The following is a 22173-nucleotide window of genomic DNA, read 5'->3' as shown; positions in this document are numbered from 1 at the left end:
CTCAGTTTCCACAACTTTCGAGACTATTTAACCATACAAAGAGTAGAATCTCAGGGGTATTTAATACCAAAGCTTTTTTTAATTATTTTTGTAAAGTAGTGAAATTAAAGACACTTTGACCTGTACTGAATACTACATTTGATGTTGGTAGCTTCAAACTGTAAGCAGCTATTCTTATTTTTTGCCACTTGGGTGCAGTGCAACAAGTTGAAAATAGAAAATTAAAGGTTTGCTATGCAGGAATTGTCAGTTGCAGTTTGTAAACATACTCGCCAGCTCAAGTGAAAACTAAAGCCAACCCCCAGATTCACTCTCATGGTGAAACAAGCTTGGTCCACTTGCCCTTTCACCTCACTATATTTGTATTTTGTGTGATTTCTGTAGCTTCATCTTGTATGCATGCTGCTTCTACCTGATTGCTACCCGCTTATATGTAACTCATATTTAACTTGGTAAAAGAATTGTTGAGATTTAGAATCACCTGATCAAGAGGGCAGCATAAACATCATTACAACAATAAACCAGACAAATACAGATATCACACCCAAAAAATAAGAAAGCATAAACATTAACATGTACAATGGTCTAAAACTATTTTTTGTGATAATTGGAGCAGCAGTCACATTGACCAGGAGTGCTTTTTTTTGTCGATTCTTAAAAATTGACTTAAATTCCCAGATAGTCATCAGCTCCGACAGTTTCAGGTCATTCTTTAAAGTATTCCAAGACGAGGGGCAAGCATATTCAAAAGACACAGACTTGGGCGCTGTGCCCGGTAATGTCCCAAACACAGCAAAATAAGAAGAAAATAAAGTCAGAGTAAAGTCAGAAAATACACTTCTGCTGGGTTCCCAGTGATGACTGGGATTTCTTACTTTTGCATGAGCCTATAGATTATTTTTGGGAAAAATCCTCCATGGTTTGTCTTACAATATCACCTTATTGAGCGTTTAGACCGTTTCATTGCTTGTCTTTTGCTACAGCAACAGATTATTAATTTATTTATTTCCTGTCAGCTACCAAGGAAACTACTGCGACAGGAAACACACTTGGACCCACGTAGAGTGTTAACGTTGTCAGATTTGAAACTGTCTATATGACTAATGAGTTAGTGAGAAGCTGATTATTCTCATGTTTTTTTGGTCTGTTTTGGTCTTCACATTCTCCTAAATGCTCCACAACGTCTACCAGCTAACTGCTAACGTTATCCGTTTTCTGATCTTTGCGTGAGGTGGTTTTATCTTCACAGTTCTTAAGCCTATAATCCAAATATCTTTTTCATCTTTTTTGTAGATGAACCAAAACAAGGACTGTAAAAACACAGAAGAATAAATGCTCTGTGGGTTCCATCTGTAAAGTTGCACAATGCGCTGTAACCAACTGGTGTATTTTCTTAGATGCATGTAACCAAATAAAAAAAGAGAGGATTACTCTCAGAAATGTATCATTCAATACGTTTACTTGTTTGTTTGTCTGGGATTATAAACAAAACATGTTTGTTTTCTATGTAGGTTATACACTGTGAGTCACTCCTTTGCATTACACATCATTTGTTCTGTTAGTAGAAAAAAATTGAATATTGCAGCTTTAAAATACAAATTCTGGCTATATAAAAAACCCTTCTTCTGTGGTGAAATATTTCTGGAAGAATCAGTGTTGCTAATACCAATAACCCTAAAAAAAGTAGTAGATTAATCAGTGGGAAGAAATTTAATTCACAACTATTTTGCGAATTGATTAAATCATTAAGAAAAAAACACCAAACATTCTCTCTTTCCAGATTACCAGATACGTAGTTTTGTTGCTTTCCTTGTTTTATATCGTTAAGAAGAAGATCTATTTGATGCATCATTTTTAAATGGACTCTCAAAATGCCTGCGTGAAGCGTCATGCATACTTTGATATTGCTGACACTTTGAGCACTGACCATTTATGTCATTGCAAACAGAGGAGCGGCATCATTGTTTCTTGCCTTGAGTGGCAAAAAAGCATGCGCGGGCCCTGCATGCAGCAGGTCTCTGACAAACACTAGCTGAATCCCTGAATCACAGCTCCAATCTATCCATAACATATAACATCAAACGTCCAATAATCTATCCCCTGCTATGTCTTCACATAGAGGAACAAGGGCCAAACATAATTCTCTTTGACCTTTCCTACATACAACAATCCCTCTGAAATTAAGCAAAAATATTTCACTCGACTTCTTATCATAATAAAATAAACACGTCAGTTTGCTTTAGTTTGGCAGGGACAGCTGTAGAATATCTGCAGGTCTCGAGGAAATGGTGTGTTGATAGTTTGACCATCTGTGGGATTCCACCCAATAACACCCCGTCATTCAGGATATATGGTGCGGCCAGCCATAAACCAGACCATAAGGAAACACTCTGGGAAGTTTTCTGAAAGAAGTCAGCATTTAATCTGCTTTTAAAAACACTTTGGGGCCCAGTTAGGATGAACTTTTTAAACATAGCTGGAGAGAGCTGTGGTTTGATTCTGTCAACAATCAGCTTGAAAAATTCAAGTGGAATGGAAAATAGATTGCGTCCTGTGTTTGTCCAATCTAAAGTTTAATCAGACCGAATTATTCATACGCTAAGTTACTCAAATGGAGAGTACACTGATCATATTCCCGCCAAGATCTTGGCATGTATATACATCCTGCTATCTTCCAGCATGTCTTAAAAGGACTTATAGGTCCCCTGTGTGAAATTATCTTAGAAAAATAAGAGTTCACTTGGCCGCACAGCTGTGAGCTTGGCAGGTTGGCTGTTTGTAAAACAATGGCCTTTTGCGCCGATGTGATGGATTCCCTTTCCAAATTTGGTCCCGCAGCCCTGTACACCTCCCACCGAGACACAATCACGTGCCCTCACTTTTATCCCGCCGTGCACATTTTACCTTTCTCTGTGTTTTCTCCAATGCATGTCCATAGTCTGCATGTGTGCACATTAAGTGTGAATGTGAATATGAGAAATAAGCTACAGAGACTGTGTGTCTGGGTATGTGTGTGTGTGTTGGACCAGTGAGTTGTTCAGCTCTGTATGAAACCTGAGACAAGACTCTCAAGAGGTGAGGTCATTCTTGAACTTAGACTGAGCTATTAAGTTTGTGCAGGCGTGTGTGAGTATGTGTGTACATGAGCACTACAGAAAGATAAGATAAAGAGTACAGCGATGTGCTTGTTTATCACTCTAAAATAGGCAAGAGATCTGAAGAGTTTATGACTGAAGGCATAGAAGCAGAGCGAGCTGCACAATACATGAGTCCCTGCACGCTGGTGTGTACATTACCCGATGTATGACTCAGAGTGAAGGGCGGGGCTGGTAGTAATGCTGAGGCAACAAGCCAAAAACTTGAAGCCGCATTTCACCGGCCCTCATAACCACACCGCCCATACCAACAAGGTCTGGGACCATTTCTGCAAACGTAAGTGGTTTGGAGTAAGTGAGTGATTGTGAGAGCATTCCTGAATGCCCATGTTTATGTCTGAGGGTCATATGGAAGAAGATGTCTCTGCTGCAAAGCCCTACTTTCAGCCTAATAATGAGATACGCTGCAAAGATGTTCGGCCGAGATATTTTCCGTCCGCAGACCGAGGGCCCTCTGTGGTCGTGCTTGTTTATATCTTCAAATACTAAAAGAACAGCTCACTGAGTATCACTATACAGTGGTTATCAGCGTTAAACTCATCTGTTAGCAGCTCTACAGTTATTAGCAAAAGTAGTTATAATACTGTTAATAAAAAAGCTGTGAATGATACTATCACTGTAATCTTTGCAACAGACTGGAGCCACACACTATTTCTGTACATAAAAATCAAAAATGCTCACACTGTTTTGAAAATCATGGCTGGGAAGTGAGCATTATATCCATTAAATAAAACACATGCACGCAGTATCACCTACACTCTCTGCAGCTTCCTGTGTAACGACAATGCCAATTGATTTTTGGCAATTTGAACTTTAACAAGACTGATTCCAGAAACATACAGTCAGACTTAAAGCTCTATGTGCAGGTGCTGATGTTTTACAAATTGAGCCTTTTCATCAGTGCAAAAGCAAAAGAGGATATGGAAACAATTCATTTCCCAGCACTGGCAGAGAGTTTCACAATAATGGTTATTCTCTGTTAAACGGAACATGAAAGCACAGGCTTATCATCACTATGAGTAAGCACCGACAAACTTCACTTTAAAAAGCACGTTGGCTGGCAAACTATGACCTCCAGTCGATATTTAGAAAAGCTGGTAGTAACAATATATAACCATCTTTAAAGTAATGCTGATCAGATTTTTTTTGACAAACTTATCCAAAACGTGCCAGGAATGGAGAAGTGGAGTGGGAGTGATTATGCAATTCTGCTAACAACCAACATCTAGTGAAGATTACACATTGCATCATTGTATTGTCTGACACAGCTATGAAACTATTTTGGGTCACTAAAAGCAGATGAGCCTGCTCCCTGTTGGAAGTTTGGGAGAGTTCATTATGATGCATCGTTTTCAGAGGAATTAATTTGATAAATATTAAAATTCTGTCACACTGGTAGCACTAGACTTGACACACTCAACAGAGATCCGACAAGTAGATACATGAGATAAGAACAGATGACGGAGTGGAGTAACCTGAAATTCTGTTAAATATCATGACGAGTCATTTTCTCAACTTTTCTGTTTGTATGAGTTTAATGTGAACAGTTGGGTTCAGATTTTATTGTCAGATAACTTCACAGACATTTCTTGAATCTTGGTTGAGAAAACACTTTGCTGCAGTGAAGCTTGCGAACGCTCTCTGTTGTGTAATTTGTTGGCAGTGTCGACCACTGTACATCTGCTCTTATTCATTTTTTTGTTCAGTCTAAATGAAAAGGCTGCGAGCAGTCACAGTCTTTGATGTAGCCTCAGAAATCAAACCCATCGTCACGGGATGTGACTGATGCTACAAACACTGTGGGTTTACCCATTATGCTGTTTCTACTTGATATATTCAGAACTTTTTGTTACTTTAGTCAACAATATGTCTGCAATATGGTGACCCGTGCATCATACTGTATTAAGTCCTTTGGTGTGGACCACTTTATATAACAATATGGTTACACAGCATTTAAATTAGAAAAAAAAAAGTTTTGTTAAAATGACAAAATAAAGGACCGAAGAATTAAAAAAAATATCCAGTCGGCTTTCTGTGACCAATACTTAACAATTCATTTTGTAATTATTTTCCAAGAAGACTAAGAGTCTACAGCCATGCTATTAGCTCTGAGGCTGCACTTTTTAATGTTAGCTTGCTAGCATGCTAACAATGACAATGCTAACTTGCTGATGTACTGAAGGTATACAATGTTTACCCTTGTATTTAGCATGTACGCATGTTATTTTTTTCTAATTAGCACTATATATAAAGTACAGCCAAAGCTGACGGGAATATGATCAGTTTTGCGAGTACAGAGTGGTGCAGAGATGATGTTTGTTTGTGGGTGACCCCAGATTTCAAACATTGCCCTGGTATCCTCAACAAAAGGCCTATAGGATTTTTCCACAGGATGACAAATAAAATGTATGATACTTACACGTTTTGTACCGCAAGATAATCTTAATGAACATCACTTTATGATGTATGAAGGGCATCAATTAGAGGTAAAAGCTAACGTAAGGATTTAAAGAAACTACACCGCAGTCATAACTTCAACATTGCCATCACAAGAAGGTCGTAATGGCGTATACGACGCAGCTAGGCGTGATGACGTTAGGTAGACTCGTAAAAGTTTAAATATCAAAAGAGGGTTCTTTACTGATGTATTTTGTGTCATGGAACAAAACCCTAAAGTCCCTTAAACTTTTGTTAACCACAGACCTTATTTCAGGCATCTAACCAAAAACCATTTCAAAAAATCCATTGACTTTGATATGAGGGACCTGAGAGCGCTAAGACAGCAACTCATTTATGGGTTTTAGGACGCGTTCCTGCAGCATCCTATAGTCTCTAGCTGCTGGGTAGCCAACGCTAGCTAAACAGCTGCAAGCAAATATCAGGCTGATATCAACAAACACAAAAAGAGCAAAGGAGTTAGTGTGCACACTTTTCTGCTGATGTCGGTTGATGTCTTTACTTTGCATAGTTGAAATATTTGACACTTTTTTCCAATTGCAAAATGGAAAAAGGTCTTTAGGTTGTGCAGACATTGTATCATTGTTGCTTAACTGTCATGCACATAAAATTTAATTTTCAATTCAAATCATAATTCAACCCAAAGCTCGAAAAGCCATTTTTTTGCCATAGCGCCCAGCCTTATGCAGCCCCAGGAAACAAAAAGGGGGAAAATTTGAAATACCAAAAGATCATCAAAGGATGTTTACTGTGTCATTGGGGCTTTTCCGTGTTACATATTTTTCCAGTTTTTCTTGCCAGAACTAATACCTCTTGCTCTTTACAGTCTGTCTCGAAAAAAAATGCTTTTTTCCCTTTCCATCGTTTCAGACAGATTTCGTGCTGTCTTCTTGCACTGCATGTCTGTTTGTCTCTCTGTCTCTCCTTCTGTGCTTTTAAATGAACTCATTAGCTCTGTCAGTCCTTTCACTCAGCTCCACTTCTGCTTCTAATTAGGCCTGTACACAGAGGACTACAAGTTCATCGTGTGTGTGTGTGTGTGTGTGTGTGTGTGCTCACACATTTCTGCCTGTGTATGCATCTGCAATAATGTGTGTATGGGACATTCCCTGGAGATGCCAACAAACATCCCATGAGGCCAGCTCATCTGTCTCCCTTCATACCTCTCCGCCTGCAGTAACAGAGGGACAGACGAACATGGAAGAGGACGGGCAGAAGAAAAATGTACAAGAGGAGGAGAGCGAAAGTCAGAAGAGTTTGACTCGACACATATTTGGTTGTGGCGTTAGTTGTGGCGAAAAGCTATCCGTAAAACTGCCCGCCTTCAAACCGCCTTCGACTCTTCTTTCTCACCACACACTCGCACACACACACACACACACACACACACAGGAGTAATCATCTTATGGTATGGCCAAAATAACGAAATAATAGCTTACAGAGCAGCAAGTAAAGCAGTCAGACCCCAGCCTCTGTATTTTCCCCCCAAACTGCCCAGAAATTCCCCTGTGGTTTGGCCTGCACCTCTCTCCTCACTCTCATTCCTCTCTCACCCTCCTCCCTCCATTCTCCTCTTCTGTCCCCCCGTCTCATTTATCTTTTACTGTCCCGCTCTCTCCTGTTCTTCATCCCTCTCTCTCTTTCCATAGCTCCGTCTTTTCCTTCTTAATCTTGTCTGCTCCTTCTTTCTCTCACCCCCTCTTCTCCCCCCTCTGTTTCTGCCAGAAACCTAATGAGAACAATGTGTTAAAATATGTGTGTGTGTGTTTGTGTGGCTATGAGACAGATAGTTGTCCCGATGGGGTCCTTCCACTAGTATATGTTATACCTATTCGCAATAGCATTATGAACTTGCCGGCAGCAGGTCACTTTAGCCCCGTTTATACTCCCTGTTTAAAGCAGGAATATCACGCCGTTATGCCGCCTCGGCTTTCTATATAAAAGGTACAAAGCAACAAAGTTTTAAGCCTTTAAGCTGACAGCAGAGGTAGCAACAGCAAGGAAACAGTGTCTGTGAAATAAGGGACAGTTGGCAGGATAGGACAATGGACCAGTGTGATGTTCTCACAACATGAGTGCGACCCACTGAGAGAGATTTAAAAAGCAGCAGTTAACTCAAAGAAAAAAAGCAAATGAAAATGTCAGCAAACTGGAAAACCAATGACAATTCAGGAGCTCCTTACCCTCTGAGCAGAGGATGAGATCAGCCGCCATATAACACTGACAGTAAATGATTGTTATTGACATGTTATGTTATTGATATTGTTTATAAAGTTCTGCCGATGCATATGTTATACGTCACACTAGAGGCCGACACTGTTGTGTCACGCCTCTTTTGCTTTCTGGATGCCAGCATGCTATTGAAAATTACACACTTGAGCAGTAAGAAAAATTGCAACCTAAGAAATATGAAGTCATTATTTCTATATACTAAGTCATTTTTCCGAGATATTTATTATTTTGAGATTTTCAGTCATTTTAAGAATACATATTATTTTGACATAAGAAGTCATTATTTTTGAGATCTATCTTTGCTTTTTTAATCACACTGGCAGAAACGGGCTTCCACAGCAGCTAAGTCTTTAATATTGCTGGTTGGTTCAGCTGTCACAGCCCACGTTGCATGCCAGTGAGCGAAGACAGCTTTATGGTAATGTTGGATTTACAGGGTTTTTACATCAATGTGATGAAGTCACTTGATTTGCTGGGTATTTAATACACTGGATTAGCCAAAAACAGACATTCCATTAGGTTATTTTCCCTATGAATGGTTCTTCAATTTATTTTCCATAAAATTCACAATATCAGGGACATCCTGGTGACCTACGGTGGTTTAGATGTACCATTTAATTGCAGCAGTTGGGTTCAGGCATATGCTGCTCTCTCTCTCTCTCCATATTTACTGTCTGTATCTCGACTGACTAACAAAGAAAGGCCAGTAATCTACTGTATTAGAATACACTGTACACGGCAATCACAATATGAATGTGAAAGATTGTATCTACATTGCCCATAACTACTGTACAACATTGAATTCAGTCTACTTTTTTTAAGCAAAACTATTCAGCTTTTTTAAAAAAAAAAAACAAAACTGAACTTTAATTTTGAGAAATTCTCAATATGAATTAATTCAGATAAAAATCAGGACACGACCTTTGATCTGGGTCTCTAAAATTAGTCCCTGGTAACTATTTTAAGGCATAAATGAAAAGATGACCTGCCGTACCCTGTGCAAATATCATTTCCTACAAACACAAGGCTTTGTGGCAGTACAATCGCACACAGTCGTGGACAAACTGTCTCTCACACACAGATCATCACAACAAGAGAAAGTATTCCCTTGATCCCTCAAACACTCAGTCACACCTGCCCCCTCCTCTTTGTTGCCCTCTAACCTGAATCAGAGAAAAAACCTTTGGGAAATCATGCTGTTGAAGTGTAAACACATGAGTGTGTTTATCTGCAACACCACACTATCACATTTATGAGATTACATAAATGAGTTTTCCAAACGCCAGCATAGTCAGTGTATGGCCTGGAAGTGTGTTTGAAAATGTGTGCCAACTTTCTACAAAGGATAAAGCAGATTATGGACAAAAATAATCACATTCATCATTCTCGGCTGTAGTGACTGCTAAAGATTACAAATGTCTGCCCATCATGTTGGCAGCGGGGGCACAGATTGATGCTGGTTTTAGGTCCTGGCAGGGAAGAGAAGCTGGATGCTCTCTGCTGCGGTGGAGTTTGATAAACCAGGAGAGTCGATAGACTCAATTACACAAATAAAAGGACTCACCCTCCTACGTGACAGGATGCTGGGGATGATGTTATCAGACGTTCGGCACAAAGTCAAAGAGGAGTGATGTGAGTGAGAAACAGGAGGAGCTCTGACAATAGTCAGGACGGGGCAGCTTGAAACAATGAAGCTATTTTTTCTCTCTCTTTTTTTTTTTATAAATTATGGCTGTAAATTAGGGTTGCAATTAATGGTTATTTTGACTACTAATTAATCAAAAAATTAGAAAATTCAAAATAAAAGTTTAAATTTACACTCACCCAAGTCACACTTTTGTCATGCTATTGTCAAATTCTGAAAAATATACACTTTCATTTTCACATTTTCATAACAGAAAAGGGTCTTATCACTAATTACTAATTACTAATATCACTAAATACTACAATGACTTGCTCTGTATCACTCATTAAGGTAGTCATAAGGTTCTTGTCTTGTTGAGTGTCCAAATACATGACTCTCGCATAGACAGATCATAACAAGCATTAAATATTGTTCTTATGCTACAATTCACTCTTTTCAAATGGTTTGAGCATTAAGATTCACGATGCAAACACCCCACATAAAATCCGCTCTGTGGGAGACGTTTCTCCACAGCGACAAATGCCTTTACTGGTCCCGTTTCCAGTTTGCTCATGCCAGACTTTAGATCTACTTCACCCACCAACCCCAACATAAATAAGATTAATGGAATCAAATAAATAAAAATGTCAAACAGCATCTATTCTTTACAGAAACAAAGCACTGGTTTCTCTGGATATTTCTCTGACCTCACTGTGGGTGGTTTTCAGTGAAGTTACTTTGAATTAAAGAAACGGTCTCTTTGATAGCTCTTGAGAGTATACTTCACCCACAAAATGATCAGCTGTATATGAGTGAATCACCGTTTGTTGGGTTGAATTTGTGAAAACTCTTTTTTTTTTTCTCTCATGTCTCAACATTGAATAGAGAATCCAAAAAGGCGATCATTCTTCACCAGTTAAAGTAATCAGAGTCCACATTTAACAACACCAAAACCAAATTAAAACATTTGTTTACAAAGTGTCACACAAATCGCGCAGTATGCTCTAAGTCTCATTTATCCAGTCATACGCTCAGCGCTCCACAAGCATTTGCATTTGACATTAAAAAACTGTAGGCGTGCATCTAAGCTCAGAGTTCAGATGGATGCAATGTTTGTACTGACGTGTTTTAAATCAATGTTTTGGTGAAAGTGCATGTGTGAAGTACTGGCCATGTGACTGGATGAATGAGACTTAGGTTATACTGCACGAGTTTGCAAACCTAAGTTTTGTTACAGCTTAGTGTTGCTGCTGCTAAATGTGGAGTCTGATTACTTTAATTCAAAAAGAACGATAGCCTTTTTTGAAGTCTCCGGTCATTGTGAAGGCATGTGAGAAATATGTTTTCCTCACAAATTCAGGGTGAGTGACTGAACTCTGTTCAAGTGACAATTGGTCATTTTAAGCTTTCCTTTCACATCTTTCTACAGTTTGTGCACCATACAATCTCTGAAAACTCACAGATATCTGAAAACCTCAGGACAAAAACAATATATGGTATTGATGCATGCAGCTATAGCCATATAAAATCTACAGGGACAGATATCACTTTTGATATCACAAGTTTTCATGAAAATTAGGTGAACTGACTCTTATATTAAGACGTGTTTTAAGCAAATTATTGTTCGAAGTCATTTAAATCATGCAAATTTGAAAAGAAACGGGGGGCTTTTTTTGTTGTCATCCTCAGACAACTTTAAAATGACTTTCACGAGGAGCAATAACATCTAGGCTTACATGTAATGTATTGCTCTTTTACTCACATGGATGTATTTAGTACTAATATTTAAACTCTAATTGTTTAGTTATCGGCCAAACTAAAGCAAACACGTGTCTCATTCAAAAGTCAGATTCTGTCACATTCCAGAGGGTCATTTCAAGCTCTCTGTACAGCTGGATACCAGAGACACATCTGCAGATGGATATCAAAGGCAGTGCAGCTCATACTGAGACAGAGCTGACAAACTGATGTGGCCTATTTCAGGCTGTGCAGACTCATGCTCCGTGGCAGATCTCGCCTCATGAGGACAGCCGACGACAAAGTGAGCGGACCCTCTGCTAGTTTTGGCCTCTAAACAAAAGAAAAGTACTGTTCCTTGTCAGGGCTGTCCCCGTTTCATCAATAGCCTCTGTGTCTGGTATGTGCTGTTTTTATTCCTCCAATTACTTGCACAAAGGGCTCGTCCTGCGAGTCCTTCTGACCAGCAGGCTAACCCAATAAGACACAAGGGGCGGCTGCAGCGAGCTTCAACTAATCGTTTGGACATATGGGATATTATGTCTATCAGTCAGCTGGTGAGGGGAGGGGGATTAACCAGTGGCGTGTCATGTCTGGGATATATGTATGTCAAGTGTTAATGAGCCCAAACCAGTCCATTTAAGAACTTATTCATTCATTTCACATTCATTTCACAAACCGTAATTCTAACAAAAGGCATCAATATGAAAAATAAACATCTGTCATCTTAACAAGAGATGATCTTTGAAGTAAAATGAGAAACAAGTTCATGTTAAAACATGTTATCATAACTTACCGGCAGATTTTTTCACTTCATTTAAACAAATATTATTAGAGCTTGGTCTTACTGACAGTACAGCTGCAACAATTATACGATAAATTAATTAGTCCAGAGAAAATTAATTAAATTTTCTCATAATCGCTTAATTGTGTCGTTTTTTTTTTTTTTTAGCAAAAAATGTCAAACACTTGCTGGTTCCGGCCTTAGAAATGTGAGAATTTACTGCTTTTCTTTGTCAAGTATGATTGTAAATTAAGAGTCTTTGGGTTTTGGACTCCAAAAGAAACAATATGGAGACGTCACTTTGGGCTCTGGAAATTGTGGTGAGCATTTTTCACTTTTTGGGGATATTTTATAGACTAAATGAATGAACAATTAATTGTGCAAATAATCAGTTGATGAACTGATAATTAAAATAATCATTACTTGGTGACAGTCTTAACTAAGATCTCTAAAACAACACTGGGAGAAGAGATCCCTCTTACTCCCCTTGCTGTTTAACTTGCTTGTTAAACCAACGCTGAAAAAGGCACAAGCAATACACTCCAAAAAATAGAAACAAAACATCGTGTAAGCCAGAGAAAATAGCTGGTGACAAACTTGGATTTCTGGAATCATGACTGGGCCTCTGCAAAACACGCTTTGACCTTGAAAGCAGTGAAGAGTAAAGAAACTTCAAGATAAAGAAATCGAGATAATAGAAAGATAAAAGTCAAGGTTCTCCAAACATTCTAATCTTTTCATTTTATTTTAGGAGTTAATCAATCATGAAAAATAAAAAAGACCAAAAACAGTGTTGTTTTTGCTTTTTTACTGAACAGCTGCCTGAGATTGCTGGAAACAAGCCAGATTTGAGCAGTTTGTTGAGCAGAAAACCAAAACAATGAGCTGAAAGACACTAAAACACTCTGTAGAGCTGAAGGTAACAGCAGAGTTTGTATTCATTCTCTGCGATTTCATCACTATGAGCGACAACTGACACATTACAGTCATTTCATCCACTGTTAACACAAAATATTAAAGATGCTGCTTTAAAAACCTGAGTGCTGACATCTAGTTTCCTCTTTTCAGACGTCTCATATGCCAGTGTCAGCCTTACTGCCTGCTGTGTTGGATTGTTAGACTGAACATCTTCAGTTTAACAATCTAGTGCAAATTGTGTTTGACAAGATTAGCTACCCTAAATAAATACAAATACGATTGAATCATCCTGAATAAGATAACTTGTCTTCCTAGAACTGACCTTTGTGCCATGAAGCTTTAACTGAGCAAACAAGACATGACTGAGAACAGTAAGATGTTAAAAATGAAAGTTTTAATGCTTGATATTTATAGCTGTGTATTTAGATTTGAGCTAAAATTAGATTAACAACCTACTGAGGCAGCACGCCTCATAATTAAAGGTCTGGTAACAGCCTTGTTAAAAAACAAGACTCTACCCCTCAGCATCCACTCCCTTCTCTTACTTGCATCTCTACTCTTGTCTTCCATCATGCAGCACCAGCAATAAAAAAATCACTGAAAGTGTGTTACAAGTGTGGAGCGGCACAAATCATCCGAGCCAGAGTCACCGGTGTTGACCTTTGCCCTAAATACACACATGCAAGCAGAGGTCAGGAATGTGGGGCACCTAAGCTAATTGTGGGAATATCTGGGGGTTTATGTATTGTGTACACGGCACAGCGGTCTGGAAACTCGAGCCTCGTTCTGTCTGACTGCCGTTTCGTTCTCAGAGCTGCGGGAGCCAAGCGGAGACAGAGGGGGGACTGGGAGAGGGAGCCGGTCCACAAACAACGCAGCTCAACTCGTGTCAAACTGACAAACAGTGACAGGCAGCTGACACATTCTTCCAAACAGAGGCCCACGTCTGGACTGGGGCTGTGGCACGAGGCTGCACATCCTGTCTGAGCCTGAGTGCTGCTGCAAATGTTTTTATACCGATGTCAGCTGCAATAAGCCAAATTCCACCAGCAGTTTTTAAAATGATACACTTCTACTGTGCTGTCTTTTTTTGCCCATCAGAGATCTCCATCAACCAGCCGAAAACCGCTGTAACCGTCTGTGACAAAGCAACATTTAAATCATTTCTGTCAGAGAAAAACTAATGTTGGTGCCACTTTTATGCAGAGCCTCTGCTTTTTAGTCAGTGCAGTGGATGGCTTAAAGGCACGAGAACATTTTACCTTGGTTAATTTTGGTAGTTACAAAACAGGTCTCGTTTTGACTTAAGTGGAACTGTGTCACACATTGATTAGTTCCTACAATTCCTGCTCGTCAGTATTCACCCAGCGTTCATTCCAAACCATTAAACAACGCATTTAGCTGTTCCTGGCCTGAAGTTTCCGAACCCCAAGGGCTCTGTGCCTCTCTCCCTCCAGCTCACTCTTTTTCCACTTTTCTAAAGATTGAACTGTTCTATATCAGCGCAGTTCAGGATGTGAACTCATCTCCATGGAGCTCTGTTCAGTCCCATAATGAAGCCAGTAAAACCTCCCAGCTAACACATTTCTCTACAAACGGCATGAAAGTCTACAGTAGTTACTGTGTGTGTGTTATGGTAAACTGATGCACACTTTACCTTTAGCTGACCTCGTATGACCTGATGACACTGTGATCTGCTGCAGTGAATACTATGCACATGTGATGTATTTTTTAGAAAAAAAAACTTAAAAATAATCTACCTGCTATGTGAAATCGTGACAGTTATCATTTGATATGTAGGTCCAAAATTCTCTGTCTTTTTAGCTCGGTTTTGGCTCTGGATCATTTTAAGGTCATTAAGTGGTTCATTGATAATTTGTTGTGTTTTTTTAGTTGCACTGTAGAGCTGTGGTGATTAATCAGAATCAACTCATTATCAGTAAATACTTTGAGTAATTTTTTTTTAAAGAAAAAACGTCTTTTTTTTTCTATTATTCAAGCTTGTTAAATGCGAATCTTTTCTGGTTTCTTGACGGCAACCTTAAAAAAATCTTTGGGTTGTTGACAAATTTGACATTGAGGACAACATCTTGGGTTTCGGGAAACATTTTTCACCCTTTTTTTTTTTTCATATGTAGATGTCAATCTCTAAATGCAATACATTCATATTTTTAATCAGGGTCTACCAATATTGGTTTTTCAGGGCCAATACTGATTAGTAGTAGTTAATGAGACCGATAACCAAAATTTGGAACCGATATGCGTTTTCAATAAAAATATAAATCTTTCTCTCAATATTCAAAATTTGGAATATAACAAACTCCAACGCAAAAATTTGTTTAAATGCCTTTAGCAAATGTTTAATTAAAATGGAAGCCTTCAACATCAAGTTCCTCGCAACTTTTTTTGTCAAGTGAAAATTTAAATGAATGTGAAATGAATAAAAATAGCTCCCTGGGGTTTTACAAAGTAAAAGTTCCTTCCATGCTGACACTTTCATTGCACTTTTTATTTAATCAATCGTATCCGCGGTCATTAAAATAAAACGTCATTACAAAATTTCTGCAAAATGCCAAATATCAGAACCACTAACAACCACAATGCATCCTTTATAGGGGTTTTTTCATATTCTGTATATTGTTCAGTTTTTTCCACTGCTATTGTTTTGGACATGTTTATACGGTTGTATTTTTATATACTTCTGCTTTATACTGTCCCATGATATTTATAAGAGCTCACGTCCTAACTTGTAGTTTTGCAACATGCTGATTTCCCCACAAATCATTTGCACGTTTTCCTCTCTCTCCCTCTTTCTCTTCTGAAAAGTGTCAGTCATACAGAGACAAATCTGCTTGTGTTTAAAGAGACCTCTTATCTTTAGTAACCCACAGACATTCATATGTACAGACTACAATGCGTCTAACTTTGACTGTGACCACAACTGTGGTTACTTTCCTGTTTACACTAATCAAAGGTTTCTGTTCTGTGGATATTAAAGCCTTCCTCATCCCCCCCCCTCCTCCTCCTCCTGGTCATAGATGGACTGTTACTGTTTTTTTTTTTGTCAGACTCTCTGCTGATGCATCATAACGTGTTATAAAAATGGCTGTTTGTGTGGTTGAAGATAAAATCCACTGAACATGTGTGGAGTATCAAAAGTTCACCAGGCTGATGACACTGTGAATCCTATTACTCTGATTTTAAAAAGAGGCCAAAGGTGTGGTACTGATCACTGCGTTATCTTGTTAAGAGTAACAGGAGCTTCAATTCACTTAGAACACACCTCAAGCTACTCTTGTATTTAATGTACTTCTCCACTTTTAGCTCTGGGGACAAAGCAATTAACGTTAGAGACTTTACATTAGCAAGAACACCTCCTAAAACCTCCTTAAAACTCTGAATAATGTCTTTTAGATCTTGTAATAAATCTCTGTTATATTTCTATAAAGACAATTTGATGCCAAATAAACTAATTTCAACTTTTGAGCCTTCAAATACATCAAGAGCCCTCACTGCACTCACATGACATGGTCAGGTAAAATGAGGAAGTCATGATTGTTTGTTTTATGAATGATTAAATCTATTTATTAGGTCAGTCACTGATTCATTAAATCATTGATGTTACCTGTGGATATATTACAGAGTGTCTTGGTTTTATGGTATTGGGTAACCTAAAAACACATTGGTTTCACTTTTCATTTCACTTACCATTTTAACTTAGTTTTGTCCCATATTACCTAACTGCATTACATACTCAACTGAAACCGTTTCCCATAAAACAAGCATGTCCAAAGTCTGACCAGATCAATTTTAAACAGCCCCTGGTTTGTTGTTTAAAATATACTTTGTATGGCCCACCAACCAACGTTGGCTAGTAAAGCAAGTTCACTTTGCATTTTTTTTTTTGTTCACCAAATGATGCTGCACTATCATACAGATTTATGATACGCACCGAATAGGAACTATCGCAGAGGGAACTAATGTGTTTCCATAAACAGACGATTAGCAAGCAAACAAACAAGGACCAGACAAAAAAGACAGCATGAAGTCGACAGCGAGGGTCACCACTTTCAGCAGCCGCAGAGGGACGGACTTACTTTTGCACTGAAAGATAAAAGAGTTGCGTTTTTCTCATTTGTATGTTGTTGTTTTTTTAATATCCCACATGATGCGAGAAGCTGCTGGCCCTCCAGGTGTTTTTACATTATCCAATCTGGGCCCCATTCAAAAATGTTTGGACACCCCTGCCAAAAAAATTTCATCCCAAACCAAGAAAAATGATTGTTTCATGTAAATCACATTTGTAGCAACAACTCAATGACATGTTTGTTGACTGGCTGCTAATATTAAAGGAGAATTTCAGCCAATTTTAAAATGTATACATTTCATTCCTTTGGTCTAAGAATGTCCGAAATTTATTCCTCCAATCGCCAGTCAAGTTGCACTTACAGTTAACATCCATGTCTGTGAAAACACGGAAACACTTCACACACACACCCCACCACTGTGACCTTGACCTTTTACCTTCAACCACCAAATTCTAACCAGTTCATTTTTGAGTCCAAGTGGATGTTTGTGCTGGATTTGAGATAAATTCCCTTAAAGCCATCTTCAGATATTGCTTTCACAAAAATTAGATGGATGCAAGGTCACTGTAAGCTTGACCTTTGACCACCAGCATCTAATCAGTTCATCCCTGAGTTCAATCAAATGTTTGTACCAAATTTGACAAAATTCTCTCTTGATGTTCTTGAGATATCGTGTTCATAAGAATCAGACAAATGAGGTTACAGTAACCTTGATGTTTGACTTATGACCACCAAAATCTAATCAGCTCATCATTGAATCCAAGGCTTTCTATAAATACCACGTTCACAAGAACGGGCCAGATGAACATATGGATGGACAACCCAATAATATAACACCTCCAGTCTCGACTATCGCCATCGCGGAGGCATTAAAATGAACAACTCTCTCCCAAATCCAAAAACTAGACTGCTCAAGCTCAAATCTGTTATGTCATAGAGTAAAAAGCTGCTCCATGAACAATGGATGGTGAAAGATGTTATAGATGATACTGAGAGCACTAAGGGGAGTGTATACAGGTACTAAGGGTACATGTTCTGTTTCAACTGAGATCACTACAATGGCATAAAACTCATTTGGGTATAGTAAAGAAAACAAAATCATGCTCCCATTCATTGTCTCTGGAGCAGCTCCACACTTCGTACCCTGCAGTGACATCACAGATTTGAGACTTATTTCTCCGATTTTTGACTTTTAGAGCTCTAAGCTCACATTCACAAACACTGACTGAGCTGTTCCAGGCCAACAAAATGACATATAGGAAATTACTAATTTAGGTATTATTCTAAAAAATAATAAATAAAATAACAATCAATAAACAAACAACCTTAAAATCCCAGTTACACGTCTCATAACTGTTCAACAGCAGCTCAGCCAGATAGAAAATCTTACTAAGAATTGCATTAATTCAAAACCAAAAATTGTTGAAAAGGAAAAAACAATCTGCTGACCCCACAGCAAATGTACTGAGTACAAAGAGCCCCCTGTTTTAAAAGGTAGTAAAATTAAAAGTTTATATTTGTTTTTAGAAATGGAGTCGAGTCAAAGAGATAAGTTTCCAAAAAACAGGCAAATAGTCAAATAAAGTAGACTAGGCTACAGATACTCAATAACTGTACATAAGTACAGTAGGCTACTTAAGTAAATGTACTTCTTTACTCTCCACCACTGCCGATGTCTGTTTTTAAGACTTTTGAAAAATGGATTTAGACATTTTAATGCCAATTAAGGCCTTTTTTTCAGCAGATGAACGTCAGCGCCTTTTCAGAGGAGCCCTGCATTACACACAGAGGTGTGCAGCAGACCACAGGAGTCTTATCTCGGCCTTTGCAACTCCTCGCTCTTGCGTTGGCCAACTTACCCTCCAACGTTACTTCTTTCCCCGCCTTCTTAAGCGCCTGGACCGCCAGGTCGTGTGTTGCCTCCCGGAGGTCGTTCCCGTTCACCGACAGGATCGCGTCGCCCACCCGGAGAGCCCGGCTCTGATCGGCGGCGAGCCCCGGGAAGATTTTTGAGATGAGGATGGGCATCCGGTTCTCGCGCCCCCCCTTAATACTGATCCCCAGCCCGCCAGACTCCTGTTTGACAACCCGGACTTTCCGCACCGCCTCCGAGGAGCCGTCCAGACTGACCGGCATGTCGCCTTGCCTTGACCCGAAGCTGGACCCGGGACTCCCGTAGCTGGATCCGGGGCTTCCAAAGTCAGAGTTTGTGCCGTTATTCGGGTACTTCCCGGGGCTGTTTAGACCGTAGCTGGCGTCATATTGACCCCGGCTGCCCCCTCTTCCCCCATGGTTCTGGTCCTGACCCGAGGACGGACCGCGGCCGGGGTTCCCCGGACTCGCTCCCGGGTCGTTTCCGTTCGACATGCCATTCCGCAGGCCCGCCGGAGAGTTGTGGTAGTCCCAATGATTTCCCCCCTGTCCGGTTACCTCCGCCTCGGCCGTTAAAGTCAGAGTTTCTCGGGTGAGCTCGGCGGCCACTCGGATCCAACGGTCGCGGAGCAGGAGGTCCAGTTGACCGTTTTTATCCGCTCTGGTCCAAACTGCCATTCCTGCACGGTTAGCCTGCTCCGAGGCGGGCCGCTTTCACACTAAACTCATCATCAACTTTTTCCTCTTTTTCAGAGTGCGCACAAGCAGCGACTAGGCTACACTGGCCCGCATCGACACACCCACTCACACTGCAGGCAGAGGGAGAGAAAAAACAGAAGGACTCCCAAAAAAAGAGGGAGAGGAAAGAGAAAAGAACAACTGGCTGTGATGGGCCAGCCTGAGAGGGCTTGTTGTTGAGTTCAAGCTCTAAAGCCGCCCGACTTCCACTGGAAAGTTAACGAGAATAAAACAGCAGAATATCCCTTTAAACCTTTCAAAATAAAATAAACACGCGCAAGAAATTTGTTTTGACCTCATTTTATGGAGTAAAACGACCACGGTTGAAACAACTGTAAACACCGTGTCCAAAACAAGCAAACAAGATTTACAAATTTATCATATATTACATCAGATCACATTAATGTTAGGCTAAATACGTTTTTTGGACTGGACTGGATTTCTTTACATGAGTACTGTTAGTTGACTTGTTTATTTAGACTGTAGATATTTGCACTGTAAACACAACTTCTGCACATTTCTACTTTCTCCATAGCACCTTCTGTACATACATTTTGTGTTCTTTATATTCTGTTTTTTCATTTTTATATTTTTAAAATGCTTCTAATTTTTATCTCTTATACAATTTAAATTCTGTATTTTTTTTCTTTCTTTATGTTAATTGTTTTGCACCAAAACACCAAGTCAAATTCCTTGTATATGTAAATGTACTTGCAATAAACGGATTCTGATTCTGATTCTGATATGCATACATGGCCTAGATAGGCATAGGCTATATTTCAGAGTGTATGCAGGGTAAATGCCCCCCTCAGTTATTAGAGCATGGCCATTTGTCCTCCATAAAATGATTAAAGTAGCAGAGGACTTCTATTGTGACACTATCAAAGCAATTTACACAATAAATTGATGCAAGAAGGCACAATGGTGCAGGATATTAAGTGTTTAATGCTTTACATTTTCTGGTGGAGGACCCCTAAGCCCCCTGCTTCACATTTTGTCCCCACCAATGTTGCCAATAATATGAGCCTTTTTACTGGTATGTCCACCTCTGAAATGCGTACTGAGGTAAGGGCAAGATACAGCTATGTTGGACTTCAGAACATCAAAGAAATTGTGAAAGACTGAAGCATTAATCACAGGTGGGCCGTAAAATACGCATTTAAAGCATTAAAAAGTTAACATACAATGATACGTTTGTTATATTTTACGCTTTTATTTCTAAAGTATAATTCACTTAACTTCCGGTTTGGTTCTATTGCATTCATGCTGTCTTCACGCAGCCTGTCTGTCTGATGAGTGAACTCAGAGCCGGATGACAGACAGAGACAGCCAATAGACATGTAGACCTGTAGATTATTTATTCATGATCACAGAGGCGGGGCGTCTATAGACGCATTATAGATCCACAGACTGGGACAAAGCCTTCTTAACTTCACTCTCTGTGTTAGCTCTATTAAGGGATACTGCAGCTCACCATGGACATATTCTGGAGGTTTTAATAAAATTCACAAAAGCAAAAGTCAATAAAGCAAGATGGAACTGTTAATAACTATATAAACAATCATGATTTGGCAGTTTGTTTTGTTGACATACTCTATTGTAAGTATATAGTATCTGCTGTCTATCCTGCCACCACATCAGAAAGCAGTTTTCTTTTCATTCATTAGCTGTTAAAACCAATTAATTATGTCACAGAGGAACTATTTAACAATCACAGGAAAGCAAAGGCTGTGATGTTGAGATGATGAAACATTTCCATAAGAGAATTTGAGGGATAGTGACAAGTGTGTTATCTCTGACCTTCTGATATCAGAGTGAAAAAACTAAAAATGACACCAATGCAAGGAAACGCGCGTGTGCTATTTCTTCAAAGGTTTTGTTTTCCTTTGATCACAAAATAAAATGTAACAAGAACACAGGCTTTTGTTTGGTTTACGAAATATTAATGATGTGATGTTAAGATTCTTCTCTTGAGCTCACAGACTATACTTTGCGCGAGAAAACAATAACATAAGTTATTTTAAATATTGATTTTCTGTGATGTGATGAAGTAATTTCTTTAATTACAGATGGACAGACGATAAAACACAGCTCTGAACGATTATACGTTGATGGGCACGTTCTTGCATTTATTACAGTTTCAGTTCAGTCATTCTGAGTGTAGTTTAACGTAGGCCTAAATCAGGGATACTCAACTTGCCTTGCTTGGGGGTCACTTTTGCAAAATGACAGGAGGCCAGGGGCCCATCGCAACAGTGCCATACTTCTTTTTTTATTCTCTCATTTTTTAAAGGATTTTAAGATATTTCTAGGATTTTAGGACATTAGGGGCTTAACTAGGACCTTTGTCGAATGTTGGGGGTGGGGTCCTAAACTGGCACTGCTGATAAACAAGCTCTATTTTGATGCTGTTTTATGCATTAAAAATACAAACACAATTCCCAGTGTGAATCACTTTATTTTAATTGTGAATTAGAAAATGGTTGAGGAGCCATAAATTGAGTATCACTGGCCTAAATGAGGATCACAAATTCACCAGGTGTCAATTAGCTTAGCTTCGATTCTGGA

At 39.2% G+C, this 22173-nt stretch overlaps 1 protein-coding gene across 1 annotated transcript in view; it reads right to left on the bottom strand.

Annotated features, from left to right (window-relative positions):
- Window positions 1-19793, bottom strand: part of sntb2 (syntrophin, beta 2) — a 33244-nt gene extending 13451 nt beyond the window's left edge. Inside the window, exon 1 of the mRNA XM_042495810.1 lies at window positions 18855-19793. Within this exon, the coding sequence (XP_042351744.1) occupies window positions 18855-19545 (691 nt within the window). The 5' untranslated portion in view covers window positions 19546-19793. The remainder of the gene's footprint in view (window positions 1-18854) is intronic.
- Window positions 19794-22173: the final 2380 nt, after the last annotated feature.

Source organism: Plectropomus leopardus, chromosome 11 (genome assembly GCF_008729295.1).
Source record: "Plectropomus leopardus isolate mb chromosome 11, YSFRI_Pleo_2.0, whole genome shotgun sequence".
In the NCBI taxonomy this organism is placed as follows: Eukaryota; Metazoa; Chordata; class Actinopteri; order Perciformes; family Serranidae; genus Plectropomus; species Plectropomus leopardus.
This window is presented reverse-complemented; position numbering and strand designations above follow the sequence as displayed.